The 25368-nt window shown below is 35.2% G+C and overlaps 4 protein-coding genes and 1 long non-coding RNA gene across 8 annotated transcripts in view; 2 read left to right on the forward strand and 3 right to left on the reverse strand.

Annotated features, from left to right (window-relative positions):
• The window catches only part of LOC106344794, an 8442-nt gene extending 6472 nt beyond the window's left edge, over positions 1-1970 (reverse strand). Inside the window, exons 1-3 of the mRNA XM_013784104.1 lie at positions 909-1970; positions 599-805; positions 353-414 (exon numbers count right to left, since the gene is read on the reverse strand). Coding sequence (XP_013639558.1) covers positions 353-414; positions 599-805; positions 909-1970 — 1331 coding nt within the window. The remainder of the gene's footprint in view (positions 1-352; positions 415-598; positions 806-908) is intronic.
• A 6648-nt stretch (positions 1971-8618) lies between these two features.
• LOC106344795 lies at positions 8619-10587 on the reverse strand. The gene is made up of 9 exons (XM_013784105.1): positions 10371-10587; positions 10114-10228; positions 9958-10040; positions 9675-9756; positions 9491-9602; positions 9263-9417; positions 9073-9193; positions 8817-8957; positions 8619-8735 (listed from the first exon to the last, which is right to left on the reverse strand). The coding sequence occupies exons 1-9, from the start codon at positions 10585-10587 to the stop codon at positions 8619-8621; spliced, it is 1143 nt and encodes a 380-aa protein (XP_013639559.1).
• Positions 10588-14917: 4330 nt separating this feature from the next.
• On the forward strand, positions 14918-19168 carry LOC106294836 (transcriptional corepressor SEUSS-like). 3 transcript variants are annotated; one of them, XM_013730510.1, is made up of 11 exons: positions 14918-15061; positions 15375-15591; positions 15678-16513; positions 16600-16719; positions 16819-16867; positions 16953-17167; positions 17270-17338; positions 17554-17651; positions 17749-17842; positions 17980-18049; positions 18160-19168. In XM_013730510.1, the coding sequence occupies exons 3-11, from the start codon at positions 15770-15772 to the stop codon at positions 18945-18947; spliced, it is 2247 nt and encodes a 748-aa protein (XP_013585964.1). In that variant the 5' UTR covers positions 14918-15061; positions 15375-15591; positions 15678-15769; the 3' UTR covers positions 18948-19168. The 3 variants fall into 3 exon arrangements, with proteins under 3 accessions (XP_013585964.1, XP_013585962.1, XP_013585963.1); XM_013730508.1 differs by having other exon boundaries at positions 15375-16513; XM_013730509.1 differs by lacking the exon at positions 14918-15061 and adding an exon at positions 15100-15292 and having other exon boundaries at positions 15375-16513; positions 18160-18947.
• Positions 19169-19260: 92 nt separating this feature from the next.
• On the reverse strand, positions 19261-20917 carry LOC106294838 (ribosome maturation protein SBDS-like). Its single transcript, XM_013730511.1, has 4 exons — positions 20724-20917; positions 20222-20552; positions 19984-20151; positions 19261-19903 (listed from the first exon to the last, which is right to left on the reverse strand). Exons 1-4 carry the CDS (start codon positions 20855-20857, stop codon positions 19439-19441), a joined length of 1098 nt encoding a protein of 365 aa, XP_013585965.1. The 5' UTR covers positions 20858-20917; the 3' UTR covers positions 19261-19438.
• Positions 20918-24298: 3381 nt separating this feature from the next.
• LOC106293885 overlaps positions 24299-25368 on the forward strand; it is a 5374-nt gene continuing 4304 nt past the window's right edge. Inside the window, exons 1-3 of one of the 2 annotated variants that reach the window (XR_001260679.1) lie at positions 24299-24448; positions 24524-24757; positions 25096-25153. This is a non-coding gene — a long non-coding RNA (uncharacterized LOC106293885). The remainder of the gene's footprint in view (positions 24449-24523; positions 24758-25095; positions 25154-25368) is intronic. The other variant, XR_001260678.1, reaches the window with a different exon arrangement.

The raw sequence follows: 25368 nt of genomic DNA on the forward strand, positions 1-25368 counted from the left end.
GAGGAAATGAACCCTCGGAATATACCGAGGGACATGTTCCTCGGAATATACCGAGGGATTCATTCCTCGGAATATACCAAGGGACTTGTTCCTCGGAATTTCCCGATGAAAATTCCGAGGAACATTTCGTCGGAACTTCCGAGGTAAATTCCGAGGACGTTCTCCCTCGGTATATTCCGAGGAGCTTTCCGACGAACTGGTGGTCCTCGGAGTTTCCTCAGAAATTTGTTTGCTCGGAATTCCGTCGGAAAATTCCGAGGGATTTCCGAGGAAAATTGAATTTCCGAGGAGTTATTTTCGAGGACTTGTTTCGTCGGTATGTCGTCGGAATAACGTTATTTCGACGACATACCAAAGATTTTTTCCCTCAGTATGTCGCTGTTTTCTTGTAGTGTCTGTGCAAACTCTAACCTTCTGCATAAAACCATCCATTCAGTGAACATTGTCTTCTCGATACCTGGCTTGCGGATTACACGGCCGAGGTTATCAGTTTCTTTAACTGTGATATTATGTTCGCCTTCTAAGTGAATGATAAGCTTCTCAACTGAAGGTTATTTTTTGTGTATGTGGAATGCGAAAGTCCGCCACATAGACTCACAAGCTGATAAATATCGGGCTTCGACGTAGTCTTTGTATCCTTTGATTCGCCAAAGGCCATTGGGTCAGATGTAGTTGCCTTCTTTTCTTTCTCAATAACAGTTGTTGCTCTGTCAACATCCTTGGTTATGTACTTGAATAAGTACTTCACTACGCTTGTACGATTACACCATTCAGCATTAATATGAGCTTCGTACTTCTTCAGGAGCTTAATGTTATGAAGTACAACAAATGTGTTGTCTAGGAGGGAGACTTCTTTTTTGAAACTCTATTTTGTGGAGAGCCGCTGTATATGGCTTGAAGAACGTTACTTTTTTGAAATCCTTGAGTAGCTGCTCTAACTTCATTTTAGAGACCCGACATTCAATGTCTGGTCTATCATTGGGAGAATCTCCACCATATTTCCCAATATGCTCTTTAATCTCTCTCCAGTTAGGATTGGCAGTCATTGTGATAAACAAATCTGGATTGCCAAATTCTCTGCAAATAGCCTTCGCATCATGGTATTTCTCAACTAAGTACCGGGGCCTACCGGTGAAACTTGGCGGCAGTATAAACCTCTGACCAATAATTTTAGCATCAGTGTCACCTTTGCTTACAGCATCAAGGACATTACTGTAGAGCTCGGCTCTCAGGACATCTTGATTATTCCTCGCCCACCTAAGTCGATCTTCTTTAATTGCCGTATAAACGTCCACAACAAATTGATGGAGGAGACGACCTCCTTTAATCAATGTCATCCCTTGGTTAAGACATGTCTGGATTTGAGAAGTGTAGTATTGGCGTATGGTTAGGAATTGCCTTGTTCTTGAAGTGTCTGTCTGAAGATGTAGTGGGATCTCTGGGTGAAAGCCATACTCACCATATGGAAACAAAAGAGGATATTGTAAGCTCATGTATAGAGGGTGATCATCACGTATCTGCTGTAAAGTGTCATATTGAAATTGGACCACTATATCTCGTACTCCAATTGTTGATGATATATCCCCTACGATAAGGCCTGCCACCTCACTCGTACTCGGAAGATCATATTCTTTCCCCTTCCCTTTATCTGGGAGCAACCTAATTGCAAACTCTGTCCCGACTCTTTCGTAGTGGTCACGTGCCCGTCGAAAAATCCTAGCTAAACAATTATTCTCGTCAATCATCTCGATGAGGCGCCCTAAGGTTGTCTCATCGAGATTACCTTCTGTTGAGGTTTGCCCCATTGCATTTAAGCGGTTTCTGACTTCGTTTCCCGTATCAAAAATATAAAGCTGGAGATATTCTGGGAGACGGCCTTGTTGCGGTATAAGCGAGCCAATTCTATGGTGGGTTTGACCTTGGATCCGTATAGTGTAAGGACCAGGCGCATACACCACACTATAATCCATTTTCATTCCAACGGATGTAAACGCCAGTACAGAATTATAGACTCAGATAGTATCTCAAAACCACCTAGACTGAAGAAGTTCTTCTAACAGGGCTGGGGGTTGATCGGTGGAAGCCTGATTTGGCCATGGTTACAGCAAATTGTGAACGTTGGTTCATCTGTTTTGCGATCTGTACCGGTGCTTTCTGAAGTCTACATTAACGCACCACATTTTGAGCATGCTACGATTGGGTTTTCTTCTGTTTGTGATGTCGAACCTTTATCTGAATAAATATTTGTTAAGAATTATTAAATCCTAGTTTATTTAATATTTTAGAAATTTACCAGAGTTTTAAATTTGATAACAGCTATTGTTATTTGTAAATGTATATATTCTACGGAAGTTATAGGGTTTAAGTAAGTTATAGGGTTTAAGTAGTATGCACCTTTCTTCTTTGCTCGAGTGTGACGCAATACATGTGTTCGTGGTGGAGCATCTGAATCTATGCATAAACAATGTATGTTACAATTAAAAATATATTAAATCTAAGTGGATTTTGTTAGCTATGTTACTTACCTTGTGACCGTGCTGAAGTTCGTTTTGATAGCAAGATGGTCTTTCTCATATTACGTGCATTTTTTTGCTTGACTATTAAGATTAAAAGTTATTAGTTTAAGAGGATATAACGTAAGATATACACATTATAATATTGTTTCTTACTGTAAGAGTCGCAGTCATCGCAGCCACCTATTTGATTAGTTTTGAAAACTCAGTTTGTTTGATAAATAAGTATTGATTAAAGTATAATATTATAATCCATATAAACTTACTGTCATAATATCTTGGTTTGAATGTTGGTCGATCGTTAATCAGATGAACTGAAAATATACATAATATAAGTACTATGATGAGAAAATTTTAATCTTAATATTTTTTTTTGAGAGTAAGGACACACCTTTCGATTTCGTACGTGATCCACGTGGACGGCCTCGTTTCCTTTTTTGTGTGTGTCCGCCTGAAATATTTGCATGGTGAAAATCAATTAACTGTTTATTTTAAATTAGAAAAAAAGTTGAATAGTTAACTGTACATTGTTGTCTTAATGTAGTTTGTGATTTGATGTATAGTATTAATTTAATTTGATATTTTTTATGATCATGTGATACATGTATTTATATATACATCTAAATATATGTATTTCTAAATAGATCTATGTAAATGTTAATGAAACATGGGATTTTAAATATAGTAGCAATTATTTGAAATTGGATTATAATTATTCTTGTTCTAACTAAAATATGTTTGAAATAAATATCATAATTTGATCAGGTTTCAACCATGTTATATATGTTTAAATAGTTGAGAAAAAACTATAGATTGTAATAAGAGATATATTTTTCAGTACGAATTGATTGAGTACTATATTTTTTTTTCGGAAAAAGGAAATATTTTTTACTAATAACTAATCTATAAAGAAATGTACATACTACTTAAACCTAATATATATATAGGTGACTTGTTTGAGAAAAATGAGATTAGGTGGATGTGTTGTCACCTATATGGCTTAGTGATCTGAAATATATAATTTCCTTGAAAATTTGTACGTGCTATTGGAATTATTTAGGGGTGTTCAATCCGGTTAACACGAATCAACCAAAACCGAACCGAACCGAGATAGAGAAAGTGGTTTGAATCTGGTAGTACCGAACATACCGAATAGATGTCATTTTTAAGAAGCCGCGATATATGGATATGATTTGGTATATAAACCATTCAAACCGAATAATCCGATCAATTAAAATATAATAGTATAAGTATATGTAAATTATGTAGTACAATTAATAATATATACCAGATTTATTTTTTTGATATGATCCTCATATTTAAATGTTTATCTTAGTAATTTAATATTTTATTTTAAGTTCAATTTTTTTTTCAAATCTAAGTAAAAAAAAATTTATCTTTTTGTTTAACAGTATTATGGATTACTAATATTTCTTATTTTTATTCCTAAAGACTATTACTAATAACCGATCAGTTATAATATAATATAATAGTTATATGTAAATTACATAATATAATTATTAATATATACCTGATTTATTTTTTTTGATATGATCCTCATATTTAAATGTTTGTTTTAGTAATTTAATATTTTATTTTAAGTTTTAATTTTTTTTTATCAAATAAAAAAAACATAAATTTTTTTCGTTTAATAGTATTATGGATTACTAATATCTAAAAATACGGGTTCCTGGTGAGTGCCGACTAAGAATTTGTATCTGACCAACTTTGTGTCCATGTAATTCATATGGAACCGAGCAATCACATTTGTTTTGATCTTTACTGAAAATAGATTACATCAACCGACACAAACACAACGGTACGATATGCAGCCTTATACACAATAGCTAATGAGTTTATTTTGATCCATCGGTTGATTCTCTTTCATTAAAGTTGACGTTGTGACTGAGAAGACTAAATGCAACAGATGCTTGTTTAGTAGTTTATATAAACCAAATTAAATTATTGTTTAATAAAAGTGTCTAGGGATAGGCATGAACCGAATCACTAAACAAAACTAATTTATGATATATTTTTGATTGTATATTCCAATACCTTTACCAAAAAGAATCGGAAACCCATCAAAAAAATTAAAATAAATTTGGACGCATCAAATATATTCTTCTTTATGCAGAGAAAGATGCAGGAGATTAAATATTTACCAGCGAGTCCTATGGGTTGGTCAGAGGGCGGGGGATCCATTCCGGTGATACGCTGATCCTTGCAAACAATCTGCTACCACTTTGGTGAATGTATTAACATTTCTAAATGTTGAGTAATGAACGTGTTAAACTTACACTGTTTGTGGAGGATAGTCTTGCAGAGATGGCAGATAATGTTTCTTTAGCTTATGCAAGAAAAAGATGAGTTTTGGTGAGGGTTGGATTTTTTTTTCGCTTAGAAAGGAGATACTCAAAGATTGTTAAGGCTGGTTTAAAGAATTATACTACCTTCCTTTTCTGATGTAGAATTTTTGTAGATATGGTAATTCATAATGATTCGGTATAAAACTACTAATCAATTTGTGAGTTTAGTTTTTTTTTTTTTTTTAAAAGACAGTAAACGTATTTTGCTTGGTTTTAACTTTTAAAACAACTTCATGGGTTAGGGAGAGAGTTGATGGGTTGCTTAACTATGTAACGCTGTGCAATCACAACCTGTATGCGGCTGCTCATTGTACTGGAGAGCAAAGCCATTGTAATCCTCGGGACTCTTTATTATGTTTAGGTCTGGTGCAAGCCGGCCATGGGCACAAGCAGTAGAAGCAGTGGCTACCGGCTGCCGATTAATATGTAATACGTCGTCAATATATTTTTCAAAATGTGTCTTTACTCTAGTGGTAGAATAGCCCTCTATATGTTCCTGAACCAGGGCTCGAACCCTCCTACAAACATATTTTTTATTTCGGTCATTTCCCATTTTTTGGCTTCTAGTATTTAGACATGCATTGTATATGTTGAACGAAGATAAAATGAAGCTGTTATTGAGAAAGATGACTGGTAATAACATTTTCATTTAGACAATAATTCCATATCAAAGCAACATTTTCATTTAGACAATAACATCATACCAAAAACATAACTGTCATTGAGATTACAACCCTTTGATAGAGGATTCAGATACAAGTTACTTGATAAAAAGATCATGTATTAGTTACATTTGTGAAAGAGTGATGGACCTTACAAAAAATAACTTGGCTGCTAAACTAACTCAGCCTTATACGTCCCCTTGGTCCACTTGTTTCACCTGCTAATCCATTGATAGGGAGACCTCTTCCAATAGGTTCTTCGTCTCCTGGTAACAAAGGAACCTCTTTTTGAAGCATCAAGAGTTGATAGATGAGGTTTGGAAAAATCAGGTTTGTGTCCCAGTCTGTTTTGCGGGTCATCTCGATCACTTGCTCATACACAAGATGACCAAATTTAATCTTGTTACGATTGGCAACAGCATATAGAAGGCGGAGTCGGGTTTTGATCATTGAATCAGAGTCAGGACCTGGAAGCCAATTCAACTCACATACACGGTATAGAGCTTGGAAGGGATTGAGCAAAGCATTGAGATTGAATCCCATCCATCCGGAGCATTGGCCTCCAGTGAGGTGTGAGATGGCCTGCTTCAGATCAACTTCTTTCCACTCAAAAGAGTGTTCGATAGATGGGGTCATCATCAATCAGTTGATCACCGAAGGGGTAAACCGGAATACATACCCCCAGATAAGAGCACCCTCATCGTTGAAGGGTTTGTTTGAGATAAACTCTCTCACAACCCTAGGACAGAATGGATGCACATGCATCACTGTGTAAGACCATCCTATGCTATCGATAATCCTAAACACATCATCTAAAACGGAATCCTTAGGATCTAAAGAACCCTGAACTACAAAGCCTTGGAGACAAAGATAACGATACCCGATAGCGGCTTCCTCATTATGATGACGGCCGGAATATCCTTTGATGCCGGAACGGTATTGGAGAATAACAGTCGGCTTCTTTGGAGATGATCGTCGAACGATATGAACGGAATTTGAGATCGGAAGTGATAGTGCTCTCAGAATGAGTAATCGATGTCACTGAACCTCCGACGTCTAGATCGATTAGTAGAAGAACGACTTTGTTCAGTCATGGCGGCTGAGATTCGATGAGAAGATAGTAGAGAGATAGAAGAGGAAGAGTCTTGAGTTTCCCTCGTTAAAAGGAAGAAGAAACACTCAAACTTTCTGAATAAACGTTATTGACAATTTCCAGTGGCTTCCGCCTGCTGATTATAGGTAATATGTCGGGCATAAAATTTTCAAAGCGTGTCTTTACTCTAGTTGTAGGGTAGCCCTCGTATATGCTCATGGACCAGGGTTCGAACTCTCCCACCAGCATATTTCTAATTTACGGCTATTTTTTTCATTTTTGGCTTCTAGTCTTAAGTATTCTAGGACCGGAAGAGCTAAGTGATTAGTACACTATTTTAATGTATGAGAAGTATAGTGTAGTAATAGTTTTTGGAATTTTGTTTGATCCAAAACACTTATATATTCATCAAATATGAAAATGATAATTATTTTAAATTTTTATATCTATATTGTTTGGTTATTTATTATTGTTCATTTGTCAATTTTAGGTTACTTTATACTATTATCTCCTTTTGTATATTTTCAAAATTTTAGTTTTACAGTTTTCTTTACAGATTTTTATATATTTTGTTTTCTTTACGTAATATGATAATATTTGTGTATTATAAGTTCATCAAACAAAATATATGCAATAGGAATTTTGTCTATTTTAGTTAAGAGTATGACTTTCATGTAAAATATTTAGCATAAGTACAAAGTTTATATTTTGGGCGTATATTTTAATGATCCATTAACTTATTACTTATCATATTAAAATAATTCATTATAATGTATTGCATATTTTTGGATAAATTATTTTGTTCATTAAAATTATTTATTTCACCCACTTACTCTGTTACTGATATCAATAAATAACGTATTATATATTTTTTATTAAGTGTAAATGTATTACTGAAAACACAATATAAAAAAAACACAATAAAAGTGGCCATCTTGATATAAAACCATAGATAAAATTCTATTTGAGAGTGGAGGAAACGTAAAAATTATTATATTATAACCAATCTGATTTATCTTGTCCCTAATATAATAGGAAACGAAAAAGTAATTTATTAAAAGCAAAATTTTAATAAAATGTTTTTTCGAATGTAGAAATCAGAAGAATTGGCTTCTGTCTACATAAAAGATTTTTTTTTGTAAAACATAAAAATTAATTAATTAATTTTATAATATAATTGATTCTAAATAATTAATATTATATGAAAAATATCAAAAATATCAAAGAATACGACATTTATTTATTAACAGTACATGTTTGCTGAGCAGGGAAGAGTCGGAGAGATGCTTTTGGGTTGAGGACGGTGTTGGAGATTTACGGCTTAATATAATTAGATGGGTTGAGTGTTCCTTTTTCGAAGCAGCGATTATTGCATATACGTAACTGCGACAAATTTCCTAAAGTGGAATATCCTGAACATCTTTATTATTTGGACAGTCGATATTATAAGATTATGTCGTTTGTTTTTTTTTTTTAATCTATAAATGTCTAAATTTATATTAAGTAATGGTGAGGTAGATATTCCTGTACATTATAGTTAATTAAAAAATGGATATGTATTAATCAAGTATTTTTTTTATTAACTAATAAGATCTAGAAGTCCATAAGATATTCAACCATAAAAACCAAAAAGTTATTAAAAACCCCACACAAGTGAAACTGGAATTGATTGTAGAAAATTACTCAACGTATTCTTCTTAAACCCTAAACACAAATGACCACTCAATTCTTAAAAAACATGCATAAGATTTAGCAACACTAAAAAAATCAAACATAAACATTAAGCAAAACTCAGTAAAATATAAGTATAACCAAAAGATTTATAACCAAGACAGTTAAAATGCTGCCAAGACAAACTCCAAAATAAAATGAAACAAAGCATAGTCCTTTATTAAACCAAAATCAGTTCTTAAAACTTATTAGCCAATGAAACAAAGCATAGTCTTTTAATAAACCAAAACCAGTACTTAAAACATAAAACATATTAGCCACATTTGGCACGCTTAGCTTCTCCTGATTCAATCCCATCAGAACCCCGTTTCCCCACTTCATCTACAGCTTCCTCATTCTCAATGGAAGGAACATCCTCACGATTACCCATCTGCAAAGTTTATTCGACGGAATGAACAATCACGTTTCCTTCTAAGTTGCCTTCAGGTGCTGGAGCCTCAGGAGGGAGTACCGTTGTGACAGTCAAAGCTTGGGTCTTGCCTTCCAAATTATGTTTTGAAACCTTGACAATGAACTTGTGAGTTTGGCCATTGGTACCAATCAGAGCTTGTGGCACCGGGATTACATGATCATCTCCTACGTTCTCATTGGCCTAACATAAATATAAACTCTTATGAAAATTCATTTGAAAGCTATATGATGGACAGGTTTGTAACACTTATGAGAATGCATTTCTAAACCTATATGATGGACAGGTTCGTAAATACCTCAAAGTAGCTCTCAACCAATTCCGATGTTGGTTTCCCAGTCAACTCACGCCCAGCGTCACCGATAAGCACAAAAAACGCTTGATCATCGTTATCATATACAGAGAGCTTTGTGAGATACCTGTGATAGAAGAATATTAATAATGGATGCCAAATGTGTGGGTGTAACAAAAACTATTTGAACTCTTACTGTGCAACACCAGCAACTTCAGCCGTTCCACATTTCTTACACATAAGCATGGTAGGCCCTTTGGTTGCCTTAGTTTTGCACCCACCGCAGGCGATATAATACCACGCTGAACCATGCACAACATCAATGGTGGCTGTGCACTCAAACCAAGCAACCTGCGTAATTGTGAAATTACATAAATAACTAAGACCAGCGCAATGAATTTGTAAAACGTACGAGTGGTTGTACCTTTGCCCCTTCTTGCTTGATGTAGGAGAATAATTCTCCTATAGTAACTGTCTCAGCCTTGGTGACAATTTCGGAACTAACCCTGTTAGCAACATCCGAGTTTGAGCTCAACCTGAAGTAAAGGTTCCCCAAAAATTATGTAAGTCAAAGCTTCCAAATGCTTATGCAACTAAGAAATAATTACCAAGTCAAATAATCCCTGGTTGGTTGAACATCCATGTCAAAGAACAAACGCGAAGATGACAGAGAGGATAGAGCTAGCACGCCTGTAACACAAATAATGTTATCATACCAAAAAAAAAAAAAAAATTACCACATCGCAAAGGTAAAAACAAATCTTACTCAACAACTATCGTGACTAATCTATGTTCTTCACGCATCCTATTAACATATATAAACAAAAGCAAAGATTTGGTATTACTATCCTCCAAATCGTTTTGGGTTGACAGTGGTCACCAGAATAACACTCGAAGTGTTTCCATGCGCCTTAAACTTCTCACAAAAGTCAGTGGCAGCCTTGTCCCATAGATAGAGTTTCATCACATGACCACTTCAACAAACCGAAACTCATGAGATCAGTGAAATTGTATAGGCATAGATCAAAAACATGAGGAATAACTTACTCATGTGTTTGAACATGAACCAAAATTCGCCTTGTAGAAGCTATCTCGACTTCATCAAGCACAAGACTATCATTCAGAGTCTGCCCATTCACCAGTTTCATGTGACCAACATAATCTGCAAGAAGAGAAAATATAACTTAATACTTTATATACTAAATAAACCGAGAACCCATGAAACAAACCTAAACAACTAAGATCAAGACATAACATCATCCAAACCAATCAAGTGCTAAACCATAAAATCCGGTGAATATTACCGTAAAGATCCCCCTTAAGGTCACATGCCGCTTCAAATTCTTCATATCCATAAAAGCGGAACCGATCTTCAGGAATCTGAACCGGACTGTCTTCGAGATCAGAGAGGACATAATTCGATGAGAAAGCAATGGTCACGTCTGGTTCAGCAACCCGGTACACAATCTTGCTTTTAGATCCATAAAACTTATTAAGTCTGTAGATGGAACCAGCGATCATATGTGGCAAATAGGTGTCAATCCTGTTCGGTGGGATGAATCATTGGATCACATTACCCTGTTGATAACAAAAAAAAAACAAAAAAAAAACAAATGTTAGTAATTTAATCAAGCAAAACCGATAAAAAATAAATCAAATATGTCGGAATAGACCTGTTCGTCAACCAGAATCATTTCTAGACCAATAAGTATCTTCGTGAGTGCGTTCCGAGCCTCCCAAAAATGGATCAGACACCTTTACTCGCCTTCTTGAGGTCCGAACATGACATCTTTGAATAATAGCACTTCATCAGTTTTGGCGGAGGGGACACCAGATCCGCCGCTATGTTTGATCGTCCCAGCGGAGGAGACAACGGCCTTGCCGTTTGATTTCTTCGGTATAAGATCGCCGGAGACAGCGTTGGCGCAAGAGCCACCGGTTTGGCCGGTACGTCTGATCGGCTCGGCGGAGGAGACAACGGCCTTACCGTTTGGTTTCGTCTTCTTAGGATCATCGGAGACACCTGTAGCGATAGAGACACCGGTTTGGCCGTCTCGTTTGACCGGGTCGGCGGAGGAGACAACGTCCTTTCCGTTTGGTTTCTTCGCGGTAAGATCGCCGGAAACAGGAGATTTGCTGTTGGAATTCATGGCTTGAGAGAGTTTTGTGTGTGACAAATGTGGGGGGAAATATGAATGTTATAAAGAATCTCAGAGGGAGATGGACGAAAGGAACCCATTAATGAGATTTCCAGAGGATTCATACGGTGTCGATTGATCGATCCGTTGAAGAAGGGGAAAGGGCGAAGAGATGAGATATCGAAGAGATTCATCGCCTGGCCGTTTTAGGGTTACTAAAGAGCGAAGAGATGAGATGTCGACATTATCCGATTTTCACAGATTTGGGCTTCTGACCCACATGTTTTTTCCCTTTTCACGGATCAAAAAAAAATTAACAGCCCAAGATCAACCCAATTTCGGTTTGACGCGGAGGAAAGAACCAACCCCATTGGATGATTTTAACTGCCGACATGGACACCCTAACTATTGATCTTATTCTCCTTTTACTTATTTTTTGATAATGATTTGTCTTTTATTATTGTATCTGAATCGGACGGTCGGACCTAACCTATTCTTAATAAGATTGACTATTCAATCAGTTTATATAGTTAGTAAGCAAATCAAAATTGGACTTTACCGGTTCTGACCATCATTTCTGATACATTAATAGTAGGCATGCGTGTTCGGATAGCGAGTTGGTATTGGTTTGGGATCAATTCGGTTTGGGTTTTTTAAGATAAAAAGTTTAGTCTCATTCGGATATTATAAAAGTTCATTTTCGTATCGGTTCGGGCTTACTCGAGTTCGATTCGAATATAATAGCACATTTAGAACTCGACTTAAACCCGTTTTAAAATTTGGATTCGGTTTTAATTTGGGTCGCCATTATCCAAATACTTATTTGTGCCTCAAAAATACATACTAAAAAAAATTACTGTAACAAAAGCTTGGTGGCATGATTAAGAAATGGTTCTTAAGAAGACTGAATAATGAACAAATTAAAACTAACAACTAACAATTCTAAACATAATTTAAATTAAAAAAATATAATATTTTAAAAATATAATATTTTAAAAACTCTTGAAGAAAGCTGAATTATAATCTATCTTTAAATGAAATTTCAAAACATAACTTTTTTTTTAATATTTGACTGACATACCATTTTAGTTGTTTGAACATCAATAATACATATCATCAATAAATACAATTAAAAATAATTAAAACATATGAACAACCATTACTGTAAAACATAAAAAAATAAAAACAATGTCCGTGCGGTTGCGTGGATCAAAATCTAGTTGTTTGTTATGATTCCAAGGAATGTGTGGAAGTGTGTGATTTCTAAATAGAATTGTTATTTATGATTTAGAGTAACCAAAATGTCTGTGACTTTTTATAGTATTTTTTTACAACAATGTTTGTATATGGGAAATTGCCATTTTTACCACTTTTCATATTTACACTAATCATTTTTATCCTCGCTTTTGATGAATGGTAGAAGACATTTATACCCATAGGTTTATCTAATAGACTTAAGGTTTAGAGTTGAGGGTTGGGGTAGGGTTTTTGGAATATGAAATTTAGGATTCTAATAATTATATAAATAAATACTTAAAAAATAAAAAAATTAAATTAAAAAATAGTTTCAAACATAATTTTCGATTTTCAAAAAGAAAATTTGAAAAAAAAAATTCAAAAAAAAATTCAAAAAAAAATTATAAAAAGTTCAAATTTGAAAATGTATAATTCAAAAACATTAAAAAAAATTATTGTTTTTTTATATATTTAAATAATAATTTATTATATATATAGAGAACAATAGTATAAGAGTCTTTTGCCACTTAATGAAGAAAATATTTTTGAAAACGTCATTTTAGTGGTGGTAAAGATGAAAAGTGGTACCATGGAAGTGGTAAACATGAAATTTCTCCGTCGTATATTCAGTAATTAATGCATTTAAAACACATATAAAGAATAATATATTTGGTAAACATTTTTGTTAGTGCAGATTAAACATATATGGGTGAAGAAAAAGAGTTTCGTGGGTGGAATTCTGAAATCAAATGTTCTACTAGAAAAATAGTTTGGAGCTCAGCAAATCTTTATAAAAAACAAAGGGACCCAGTAGGAGAAGCTTTTTTTGATTTGCTGTTTCATTGAGTTCATCTCTCTTACATACAGCTCATAAAAGTTCAAAGGAAGGAGAACAACCATTAATGTTTCAGTAGGAGAAGTTTCTTTGGATGTGCTGTTTCATCCAGTTCATCTTGCTTACATACAGCTCGTGAAAGCTCAAAGGAAGGAGAGCAACCATGTTAGTTTCAGTTAAACAACCATGGTTACATAAAGCTCAGAAAATATTCTCCAAGTTAGTCAACCAATTCTTCTCACGTTTTTTATCAATGAAAATATTAGAATTAGTTTCGATCGCGAGATAACGGTCATTCTCCAAAACTTTTTTTATGTACAAGTGAGATGCAAATTTGGAAACATATTTTGTTAATTACGCAATTTTGGGCTGAGAAGCTTTTTGCAAGTGAAACGTCAGCATTCTAAAATTGAAATCATTGTGAGACCGCCACGAGTCAAATATGGTGTGAATACATTGATGACAAATGTTTCTCTTTAACTATAGGGGATATGTTTTTCATTAATCGCTTCTCTCTTTAACTATATAGGGGATATGTTTTTCATTAATCGCTTCTGCAACAGGAGAATTGAACAAAATCAAAAACATTATTCTCTACTCTAACAATGATCCACCGGATTAGTACTTTTTATGAATGTTTATTTTAAGAATTATTATAACTGAGCAACTGAATATTTAATCTAAAAGATTTGTATAACCTAATTCTCTGTCGATCCTCCAAAATCTCAAGATGCAAATGTTAAGGTCCTTAAAAGGAAGTCTAACCCAGAAACTTTCAAACTTGTCGGCATAAACACCTCATGCATTACTATGCAAATCCCGCACATTAAAATCATAAACTTAATTATTGAGTCGTACTCTTTACTTTTCTGAGTATAATATGATAAATTATAAATTGAATACTTGATTTACGAAGTAAATCAAATACTAATACGAAATATCCACAAAAGACGAAGCAAATCACACATACTAGTATTAAAAAAGTGAATATATGCCTTGATCTGTTATATGCATATATATATTAATACATATAAAGACTATATATATATATTATAATTATCATATTTTATGTAAGTTTATAATATATTTATTTATTAAATGTATTTTTTAGTTATTAGATTTAAAAAGTAAAAAATATTTCTGTAATAAAATAGTACAATTTGATATTAAATTTTGGATTATTATACATTTTTATTAATTAATTTATTTGTATTGATCTAATTGGATACCCCGTTAAAAATTTAGTTTTTGGATATCTGAAAAGAAAATATTAGGACAACCACGAAGCGTATCGGATCAAAAAAATTAACTATTCGAATGAAACAAATCGAACTATTCTAAAATATTAGATATTCGCTCTGTGTCCACTCTAGTGTCTCAGTGTGTTATCATAGTGGTTATTATTGTATTAGCTGGTGTTTAGTTTCTTTTCTGCTACGAATTATCTTTTTCCTAGTTTCAGTCAAAATTTAAAATAGTATAACTTCATATAATCTCAAAGGAAAAACATAATCTTGCATCATTAAAATTCAAAGGGGAAAAAAATGATTGAATAAAAAATGGTGAGAAAACATTTTTAGAGTAATGTCATTGACTTCATTTGAAGGAGAGGAGAGAGACATAAAAGAAAGAAAGGGAATGAAAAAATCAGATCGAAATTAGTTTTGACGTCCGCAAGGACTATTCTCTCTCTTTTCATCTGCCTCCTCCCTCTCTCTCTCTCTCTCTCTCTCTCTCTAAAAGATACAGCGAAGAACAGAAGACAAAACTGTGAGCAAAACAAAAGGTACAAGTTAATAAAAAATCAATTTGTAGGAGACAGAGAATTGTTTTAGTTTCTTTTGGGTTATCCCCAAACCCTAGAAGATGAAGATAAACAGCAAGTTCCTTTCTTTAGCTTTCTACTGATTCTCTCTCTCTCTCTCTCTTTCTCAAGTTGTAATCTACCATCAAGATAAACATAGTTGATATCTCCGATTGTCTTTATTTTGAGACAGATTCTTCAATTTAAGCTCTTGTAAGTATCAGTCTGGAATCTGAATTAGGGTTTCGATCGAGCTTCTTGGGTGCTTGTTAACTTTTATGATTTTGGGTTGTAGGTGCTGAATTGGAAAGGAGCAGACTTGGTTCATTTGGATCTGGGATTTTCATTTCGGAGCTCTGCGACTTCCTTTTGCTCTAGAATGTTCCATACGGAATCTCACCACTCAGATTCAGCTATTTTCTTCATCTGTTTTACGACTCTGAAGCTTATCATTGCTCACGCTTCTACTTCATTGTGCACTGGAGACACCTTTGCTCCAACACAGAACTGAGGTTATACTTATTCAGACCGTAAATCATCTGCCTCGCCTTTTTCTATATATATATATATATTTATTCTGGGAGTATGGTACCATCAGAGGCGCCAAATCCTGTTGGCAGTGGCGAAAATGTTCCGACAGGAGGAGCTCCTCTTCCTTCACAACCAGCATTTCCTCAGTTCAGTAACAACATGAGTATGAGTATGCTCGGGAATGCGCCAAACATCTCTTCCCTCCTCAACAGCCATTCTTTCGTAAACGGCAGTGGGGCCGAGTCAGACCCTCTGTCTAGCGTCGGGTTTAGTGGTTTGTCATCCTTCAACGCCACTATGGTTTCGCCAAGCTCGTCTGGTCAAGTTCAGGGTCATCAATTCTCTAACCAGTTGTTGGCTGAGCAGCAACGGAATAAGAAAATGGAGCCTCAGAATTTTCAACACGCTCAGCACTCAATACATCAACAACAGCAGCAGCAGCAGTTTCCCACAGTGCGTGGAGGTGTGGGACCTGTCAAGTTGGAACCTGGTCAGGTCTCTAACGACCAGCAGCAACAGAAAATGTTGAGAAACCTAGGATCATCAGTTAAGTTGGAACCCCAACAACTTCAGGCGATGAGAAGCATGGCCCAAGTGAAAATGGAGCCTCAACAACATTCAGAGCAGTCACTGTTTCTTCAGCAGCAGCAGAGGCAACAACAGCAGTTTCTTCAAATGCCTGGGCAATCTTCTTCGCAGGCTCAAATGAATAATATATTTCAGCAGCAGAGACTTATGCAACTTCAACAACAGCAACAACTCCTCAAATCAATGCCTCAACAACGTCCTCAATTGCCACAACAGAGTTTGCCTCTGAGGCCACCTATGAAGCCAGTGTATGAACCCGGCATGGGTGCTCAGCGTCTTACACAGTATATGTACCGACAACAACATAGGCCTGAAGTAAAAGCTTCTTACCTTAAATGATTTTCTCTTTCTTTCAGTTTCATTATGATTTTGACAGTTGAACCTTCTGCTATTGAATGCAGGACAATAACATTGAGTTCTGGAGAAAATTTGTAGCTGAGTACTTTGCTCCTAATGCGAAGAAGAGATGGTGCGTTTCTATGTATGGCAGTGGCCGGCAAACAACTGGCGTTTTCCCTCAGGTTTACTGCCCACTGAACTTGTTCTTGCTCTTGCCAGTTGTTTTCAGTATACTAGTTACTTGTTTCCGTGTTTAACTTCTTTACATGGAGACATTGCAGGATGTGTGGCACTGTGAGATATGCAACCGAAAGCCTGGACGTGGTTTTGGTACGACGTTATTTAGATTATCGCACAATACAACGTTTTTTTCTCTAGTTCTTAGAAATCGTTTTTTGCGTCTTTGGTTGTTCAGAGGCAACCGCCGAAGTCCTGCCGCGGCTTTTTAAGATTAAGTATGAAAGTGGAACTCTGGAAGAACTTTTATATGTGGATATGCCAAGGGAATCTCAGAATTCATCTGGTCAAATTGTCCTGGAGTACGCAAAAGCAACACAAGAGAGTGTATTTGAGCATCTTCGAGTTGTTCGTGATGGCCAACTTCGAATAGTTTTCTCCCCAGATCTTAAGGTTTTTTCATATTACTCTCTCTCTCTCTCTCTCTCTCTCTCTCTCTCTCTCTCTTTTTTCCTCTCTTGGCAAACTATAAGTTTCTTTCTTTATTCTTCTCAGATATTCTCTTGGGAATTTTGTGCTCGGAGACATGAAGAGCTTATTCCACGAAGGCTTTTGATACCTCAGGTAACTTCCAGAAACATTAACTACTGTTATCTCGTTTCCCATTACTGACACTGCATCTTATGGGTTTATGGTATTTTCCAGAAACATTAACACTATTCTAGCCTGATTTACTTTCGTTTTGGGTTTACCTGTGACTAGAATCACCACCTTTACTTCTAAATCAACAAGAACTGCTTAGGTACTTTTTTAATCTGTTTTTGGTTCTTCATGTACAGGTTAGTCAGCTTGGATCAGCAGCTCAGAAATATCAACAAGCCGCTCAAAATGCAACAACAGATTCTGCTCTTCCAGAGTTACAAAATAATTGCAACATGTAAACTTCCTCTCTTATTTTGTTAGATTACTGTAACAACAAATCCTGTTTTATTCAAATTTTTTTTTTTTTTTGACGTACTGCCACTGCTTCGCAGGTTTGTTGCATCTGCTAGACAGTTGGCAAAGGCCCTGGAAGTACCACTCGTGAATGATTTGGGATACACAAAGAGATATGTTCGGTGTTTGCAGGTATATGGATGTTATTGAATAATATAATATCTCAATATGAACATAAGTGTCATTTGTACTAAGCTGCAAAAGATATAAGTTTCCTCTTTGCAAAACCCATTTTTGCTAATGCATATTGATCTCTTGCAATATTGTAGATCTCGGAGGTTGTAAATAGTATGAAGGACTTGATAGATTATAGCAGAGAAACAAGAACAGGACCAATCGGTAAGTTAATGTGACAGCCTTTAAAGCATCACGTATAAATATATTTTAATAACGTGCGACTGATAGCTATCTCGTGTCAATCTGTCGTTCTTTTTTCTTATTTGGTACAGAGAGTTTAGCCAAGTTTCCTCGGAGAACAGGTCCTCCGTCTGCACTGCCTGGTCCTTCTCCTCAGCAACCCAATGAACAGCTAAGGCAGATTGCAAACAACGATCAGAGTTCTGGAGTAAACTATGCCTTTAATGCAGCTTCTGCATGCACCTCCTCCACAAGCAGCATCGCAGGGCTCATCCACCAGAATTCCATGAAGCAAAGGCATCAGAACGCTGCTTACAATCCACCAAACAGTCCTTATGGTGGAAACTCAGTTCAGATGGCGTCACCTAGTTCCTCGGGCACCATGGCGCCATTATCCCAGCAACACAACCTGACATCATTTCAGTCTCCAACTTCCTCGTCTAACAACAACAACAATCTCTCTCAAAACGGGATGACATGTGTTAACAATCACATGGGTTCCACAGCAATTCAACAGGCTGCAGGTGATGAAGCAAACGGGTCTAGTTCGGTGCAGAAGATACTGAATGAAATCCTGATGAGCAACCAAGCTCACAATACCTTAGGAGGAGGAAGTATGGTTGGGAGCGAGGGGAAGGGAGGTAGTAATGTAAATAGCTCCGATGTTCTGATGATGAACGGTCAAGTGAACAACAACAGCAGCAACACAAACATTGGAGGAGGAGGTGGTGTTGGGATGGGAGCTAACGGGAACAATGGTCTGATGAACGGAAGAGTTGGGATGATGGTGAGGGATCCAAACGTGCAACCGGATCTAGGGAACCAACTCTTAGGAGCAGTCAATGGTTTCAACAATTTTCAGCGTGATTGGAACGCATGATGAAGGGACTTTGAGCGTATCTGGCATCACCCAGGGTAAAAGGATTAAAGAGGCCTCAAGCCGGAAGAGTTTTAAAAAGAAGATCTTTGTACAACAACTGCTTTTAAAATACCAACTCGAGTTGCTTGTTTTCCTTTTTATCGAGAGTTTTCTTTATGCTTTTATTATAGTGGGATAATGTACATCTTTCATCAGAGAGTCAATGAATCAGATGTTGTATCCTTCATTTATCCCTTAAAACTTCCATAAATTATGAACTAGAAAAATTAACTACCCTCCTGTCCTATCAAAACTCTCACCCAACAATCTAAAATCCACAAGCTTATCTAAAATACTCCAAGCTGAAATGTATTACGATATTTATAGGCTCAAGAAAAGAGTCTGCTAACTGAAACAATTAAAAAAAAAAAATCATTCCTGATGAAACCTATTGATCAGCTCAACAAGTTTGCGTGTTCATACTCAAAACCTAAATGCCAAATCTGTAAATTTCAGAAAGAGTAGTCTTTCAAGTCTGATCTGGAGTCATCCATGTCAACCTCAGCTGAGCATTCTTCAGCAGTAAGAGGAGGGAGTTTACGAGTCTTTCGCTTCAGGTTGTGTTTGTGCCAATCACTCTTGAAATGCTCTCTGTATTGCTTAGCGTCTCCAACAAACGTGTTGCAGGTACTGCACTTGATCCCTTTTCCTTCTCCTTCTTCTTCCTTTGTGTTACTACTAGTACCAATCTCTTGCTTCTGCATTTTCTTGCTAAGTTCAACGACAGGATCGGCCTCAGTCTCAACAGGTAACAATGGCTTGTTTGTCAGCAATGCCATATCGTCATGCTCATCGTAATGATCCATGCTTGTGTCACCTTCAGCATGAACTGATACAGCGAGTATCTCTAATCTCCCCTGCATATTCCTCACAAAGGAATCACACTCTCGGTATAGTCCCGGTTCCATCTCGCAGACCTGCACAAGAATGAATCAGTTAGGATTAGAGGGAAAAAAAAGAAGAAGTTAAAAGTGTTTTAAAGCTATAGAATCATTACAGTGGACATCTGAGTTCCAGATTCGTCTTTGGAGACAAGAGAAGCGTCCCATTCTTTAAGTTTCTCCAGAAGGGAGGCGAAGTTCTGAACAGGAACAGTGAGACGAAGCCTCATTGGAGAACGCTTTATAGGGAAGTGCTTCTGCAGCTCACGGATGACATCAAGAGCCTGCACAAGTTTAATAATGAAAAAGAAGCTTTTCATAGGGACATTAAAACATATACACTACTCTACTCACCTGCTTCTTGGAGTTGCTATTAGGATCAACAGCAAAATGGATCTCATGCATAAGACGCTCTACCATGCTAATGGTATAAGGGCGTTGGGTTTCAGGGTTAATGGTTTTCTGCATTACAATGGTAGCAATATCCCGAAACTGGCTTGACAACTGTGACTCTCTCTCTTTGCCAGCAACTTGAAGCTCACCTTTGTCCAAAATCTCCAAGCAGATATTGGTGTGATCATCAGATCCAAACACCTTTATCAAGTCTTTGGATTTAGCAAGAACTCCTTTGGACACATTTGAGTAAACGGTATGTGACTGCAACACTTCATCTACGTCCTTCTCTCTGCACAAACAAATATTTTATTTATGGAATATAGTCGATTCGCTTCAGATTAAGAAAACATAATCGTAATACGGTACAGTGATAAACATTCAAACGCCTCTTTGCAAGAATCGAATCGCTAAATTGGGTAAAACCAACCGTAAAAGATTTCAAGCGATGGAGAAAGCTTACACGCCGGAACGCCATGAAAGGACCTTGTTCTTGTAGCACGCGATCTCGAAGCGGTTGCCTTGCTTTTTCAATCGAACCACTGCGACGTTCGTCAACCTCTTCTGTCCTACCGGCTGCACCAGCGTCTTCGACATCTCTCTCTCTCTCTCTCCTAAGTTTCTTTTGCTCTCGCCGGCAAAAGGGTTTGGACTTTGAAAGTGCCCTAATTGTGAAATAAACGTTTTTAGTGGGACTTTAACTCAATACGCTCTTATCGTAAAAAAAACTATTATCCTTGTCTTCTTTCTATTCCCTTTGTCACTGCACTCTCTGTATTAATCTTCTATTTATTTAATATAAATATTACGCTTGACCTTCCGCTTAATTAATATATTAAATTATTCAATTTAATAAACTAACTATTTTGATCAAAAAAAAAAAAAAAACTAACTATAAATCTCAACTACTTGACCCCACAAAACAACTCTACCCAATAGAATCATACTAATCTCACTTTTTTTCTTCTTCTCCATCCTGCTCCACCTCTCATCTTTCATTAATGACTTTTAGAGTTCAAAATAGAGAAAATTTGTGTCTGTTTTTGACGATTTTCTTATAAATATCATTAAAATAAGTTTTTATCATGGGTAATGTTTAAAAAAAAAGATTTGATGTTAATTTTGAGAGAATGAAAACGTTTTTCACCACTGTGTTTTTGTGTTTCGTGTTGATTTTATGACCGTTTTTGATAATTTTTTTTTTGTACAATATCATTAAAATGAAGTATATATCATGGGTAATGTAAATAATGTAAGAGTAGATAGTAATTTAGAGAGAGACTGTTTTTTTTTAACTGTATTTAGATTTAAGCTCTACTAGAGATTGGTCCGTGCGGGTGTTAATTTTTACGGTTTTATAAATTTTTATTCTTTATTTTATGATAAGTGTTATATATTTAAGATGTGTAGTCGTATAACTAATTGTATTCAAAAGATGTGGACTGAATAGGGTAATAAGATTATTTTTGGTACAAATATATGAACCCCTTTCAGATACATTGGTTATTTCTACACATAAATTTATAATATCCAAGTGGCACCTAATTTCAAAATAAATAAAAAAATAATCCCGAAAGAAACAACTTGTACCTCAATGAGTATGCAAATGTCCATATTTAACTGATTCTACAAATAAATTAAAAAGAAAACTTTTTATATATATTTGGCAAAAATATGAAAAATAGAAAAAAAATTATTTAGTAAAATAGTTATATGAAATGAAACATTAAGTGACAATAAATGTAATACTTTTTAATTATTTTAATTTAAATTATTATTTTGTTCACATAAACTATGCCTTTGAATTATGTGTTTGGCTATGTAATCTTTCACTAATTGGAACTAAGACAAAAGAAAGTTTTAGTAAAACAGATTAAACCAAACTATTAACCATATGCAAAACTCGACTATCTTACATTTTTGTTTTTTATAATTGCACAAAGTTAATATTGATTAACTAATAAATTAAAAAATTGCACTATTACTTTTGTGGTATATTATAATTAATGATTTGATGTATTGTTACGGTAAATATAATTAATGATGTGATGTATTGTTAAAGTAATATAATTAATGAAATTACTAAAATAAAACTATACTTATATTTTTATTCATTAATATTTGTTTTTCATAATTAGTGTTTTATATTTTAGATATGTCATAATATAACTAATTGTATTCAAAATACCTGGATCGAATATGATAATATGGTTATTTTTTGTACAAATGTCCAAACCTGTTTCAAATACATTGATTATTTAGATATTTTAGGGTCATATACATCAGAACCGTACTCATCCAGACTCAAAAGGACCCAACTCAAAACTTATACATAAATTTTTAATGTTGAAGGAGGGAGTAATTTTAAAACAAAAGAAACGATACCCGAAAGGAACAACTCGTACCTAAGTGGATATCTAGTGTTCATGCCTAACTGATCTTATAAACCAATAAAAAGACATTTTCTATGTGTTTTTCTAAATTAAGTGAAATAGAAAGAGTTTTTTTTTATTTAGTAAGACAATTATATTGAGTGAAAATTTAAGTGACAATAAATGTAATTCATTTTTATTATTTTGATTTACGTTATGATTTTATTCACAAAACATGTCTTTGAATTATGTTTTTGGCTACGTAATTTTTCACCGATTGAAATTTTAAAAAAAAAATTTTAGTAAAACAAAATAAAACCTTATGCAAAACTCAGTTATTTTACTTTTTTGATTTTATAATTGGCACAAAATTAATATTGATTAACTATTAGATAAAAATCTACACTATTATTATTATGGTAAAATAATTAATGATGTGAAATATTGTTAAGGTAATATAATTAATAAATTTGTTAATATGAGTGAAATATGGAAATACAATTAATGTAATAATGTTATTCTCGTTTCCAAACAATTCTCAGTTATACTACTATTCATGTTTCTAAATAGTACTAAAGTGTACTTCAGTTTTAATAATATACTAGATTTTGACCCGCGCTTAGAAAGCGTGGATTTGTTTGTTTTTCATTTATTGACCGAAAGTTGATTTATAAACTACCATTATTTTTGTTTCGAACCATAACAATTGAGTTTTTAGATTTTTATCATTTATTTTTTTTCTTTTCAAAATATGGTATTTGTTCGAAATATGTTAGTTGTTCTATAATAATGTTTGAGTTTTAGATCTGTTTTCATATCTGACCTAGATTCGTGGTTGATAACCTATAGACCCGATACATTGTATATAATCCGGTTCGGATTTAATGGAAAATTTGTTAATTAAAAATCCGATAGATTATAGATGAAGGGCATTACGTTTTATTTTTAATTTGTTAATTAAAATATTTATATTAATTTTAAATTAATATATCTTCTATATATATATATATATATAGGCCCATTATTTATAGATCCATTTAGGTGCATTTGTAAGCCCAAAACCAAAAGACTTAAATGTCACTAATGAATTTTATTAATCTCTTGTAAAAATAAGAGTATTTTTGAGAAAACTGCAATTTTCATTAAGGATATAATTTGAGAATTGTCCTTTTTAATGGTATTGATATGATATATGGTGTAAGATATATGGTTTTGGTTTGTATTGAAAAGATGTATAATATTTGAATGATTTATATTAATCAACAATCTATTATTGCAGGTCTAATCATGTTTTACCAATGAGAACATGAGAAATATATACGAAACTATGAGAGTCAATCATGATTTACCAATGAGATAGTTTGGCTTTAAACTACAATTGCATATTTGTTCATAATTCACAAGGGATAGGAAACAGCTATCAATACTTAAATTTGAACGCATTATCAGAGTGTTATCAGTGATAGACATCTTGTATTGATGGCTTGTTGTTCTATATTGGCCAGATGCCTTCGTTATAGAAATGTTTTCAATGACTTGCCATTCGCCAAGAGGTAGATTAGGTTGAACACGGTATATGTTTTTTGGTTTGCATGAAACATGGATTTTATAACCCTACAAAACGTCAGCTCAATTTAGTTTTAGACACAAAATTTTCTGTAATGACCCCAACCCCAAACTATCCCCAAAGGCCACATTTGGTTTCTTTAAAAAGAGAGAGAGAGAGAGAGAGAGAAAGCTCACCAGGAGTCCTCGTTGGAGCCACCGCACGCCAGGACGTCGTCAAGCTCGTCATCACCATCAACCGCAGCTCGAGGTAACCGGAAACCGCCATGTGTTTGAGTTATGTTTCGGTCGTTTTAGTAAATCGGTCATAACTTTCTAACCGTAGTGAATCTCGTGCATCCAAGGCCATCATCGTGTTCCTCTCGTCAAGACGAAGCCGTAGACACCAACCGCGTCACGATCGGAGCCCGGACGAAGCCGTACGCGCCTCCGGAAGTTTCACCTCCGCGCGCGCGTGAGTTCCACGCGCCGCCGCCGGACCACCGTCCTCCGCCGCAGCGCCGCCGCCGGACCACCGTTCTCCGCCGCAGCTCCGCCGTCGCCGCCGGCCAACTTACCGGTAAGCCGCCGCCGTAGCTCCGCCGTCGCCGCCGATGACCGACACCGGTGACTCGCCGGCGACTCGCCAACTCGGCCGAGTCGACCCGGTGAGTCAACTCGGTTGACTCGGTTAACCGGTGGTTTGACCGGTTTAAATCGATTTCGATTCGGTTAGGTTAAACCGGTCGGTTAAAATCAATTGGTAATCGGTTAGGGAAAACCGGATTAATTAATTAATTAATCAATTAATTAATTAATTAAATAATTGATCTTTGACCAGCGGGTTGACTTTTCCGTAAATACCCGTTTTAAACCGTTCGAAAGGCGTTCTGACTCGAAATTTCGATCTGATTTCAGATTTGGAGTCCATTTGAGCAGCTGGAGTTCATATATACCACTTCTCTTCATTGCTAAGGTGAGGGCTACTCCGTTAAATCCCGAGCTAGTTTAGTACTACCGTTATGGAAAGTTTAGTTTCGAAACATGATCCGTCTCTGTGAATCGAGCGTAACTATAGAAAAACCTACAATAACGAATACTGTACTATAATATAAGATCGGTGGTCGTGCGCTTTTTATCTATAGTTTAATCTGTTTTTTTTTGCAATTTGTTTTTCCTTTTTTTTTGTTT

The sequence above is a fragment of the Brassica oleracea genome, chromosome C5 (assembly GCF_000695525.1).
Source record: "Brassica oleracea var. oleracea cultivar TO1000 chromosome C5, BOL, whole genome shotgun sequence".
NCBI lineage: Eukaryota > Viridiplantae > Streptophyta > Magnoliopsida > Brassicales > Brassicaceae > Brassica > Brassica oleracea.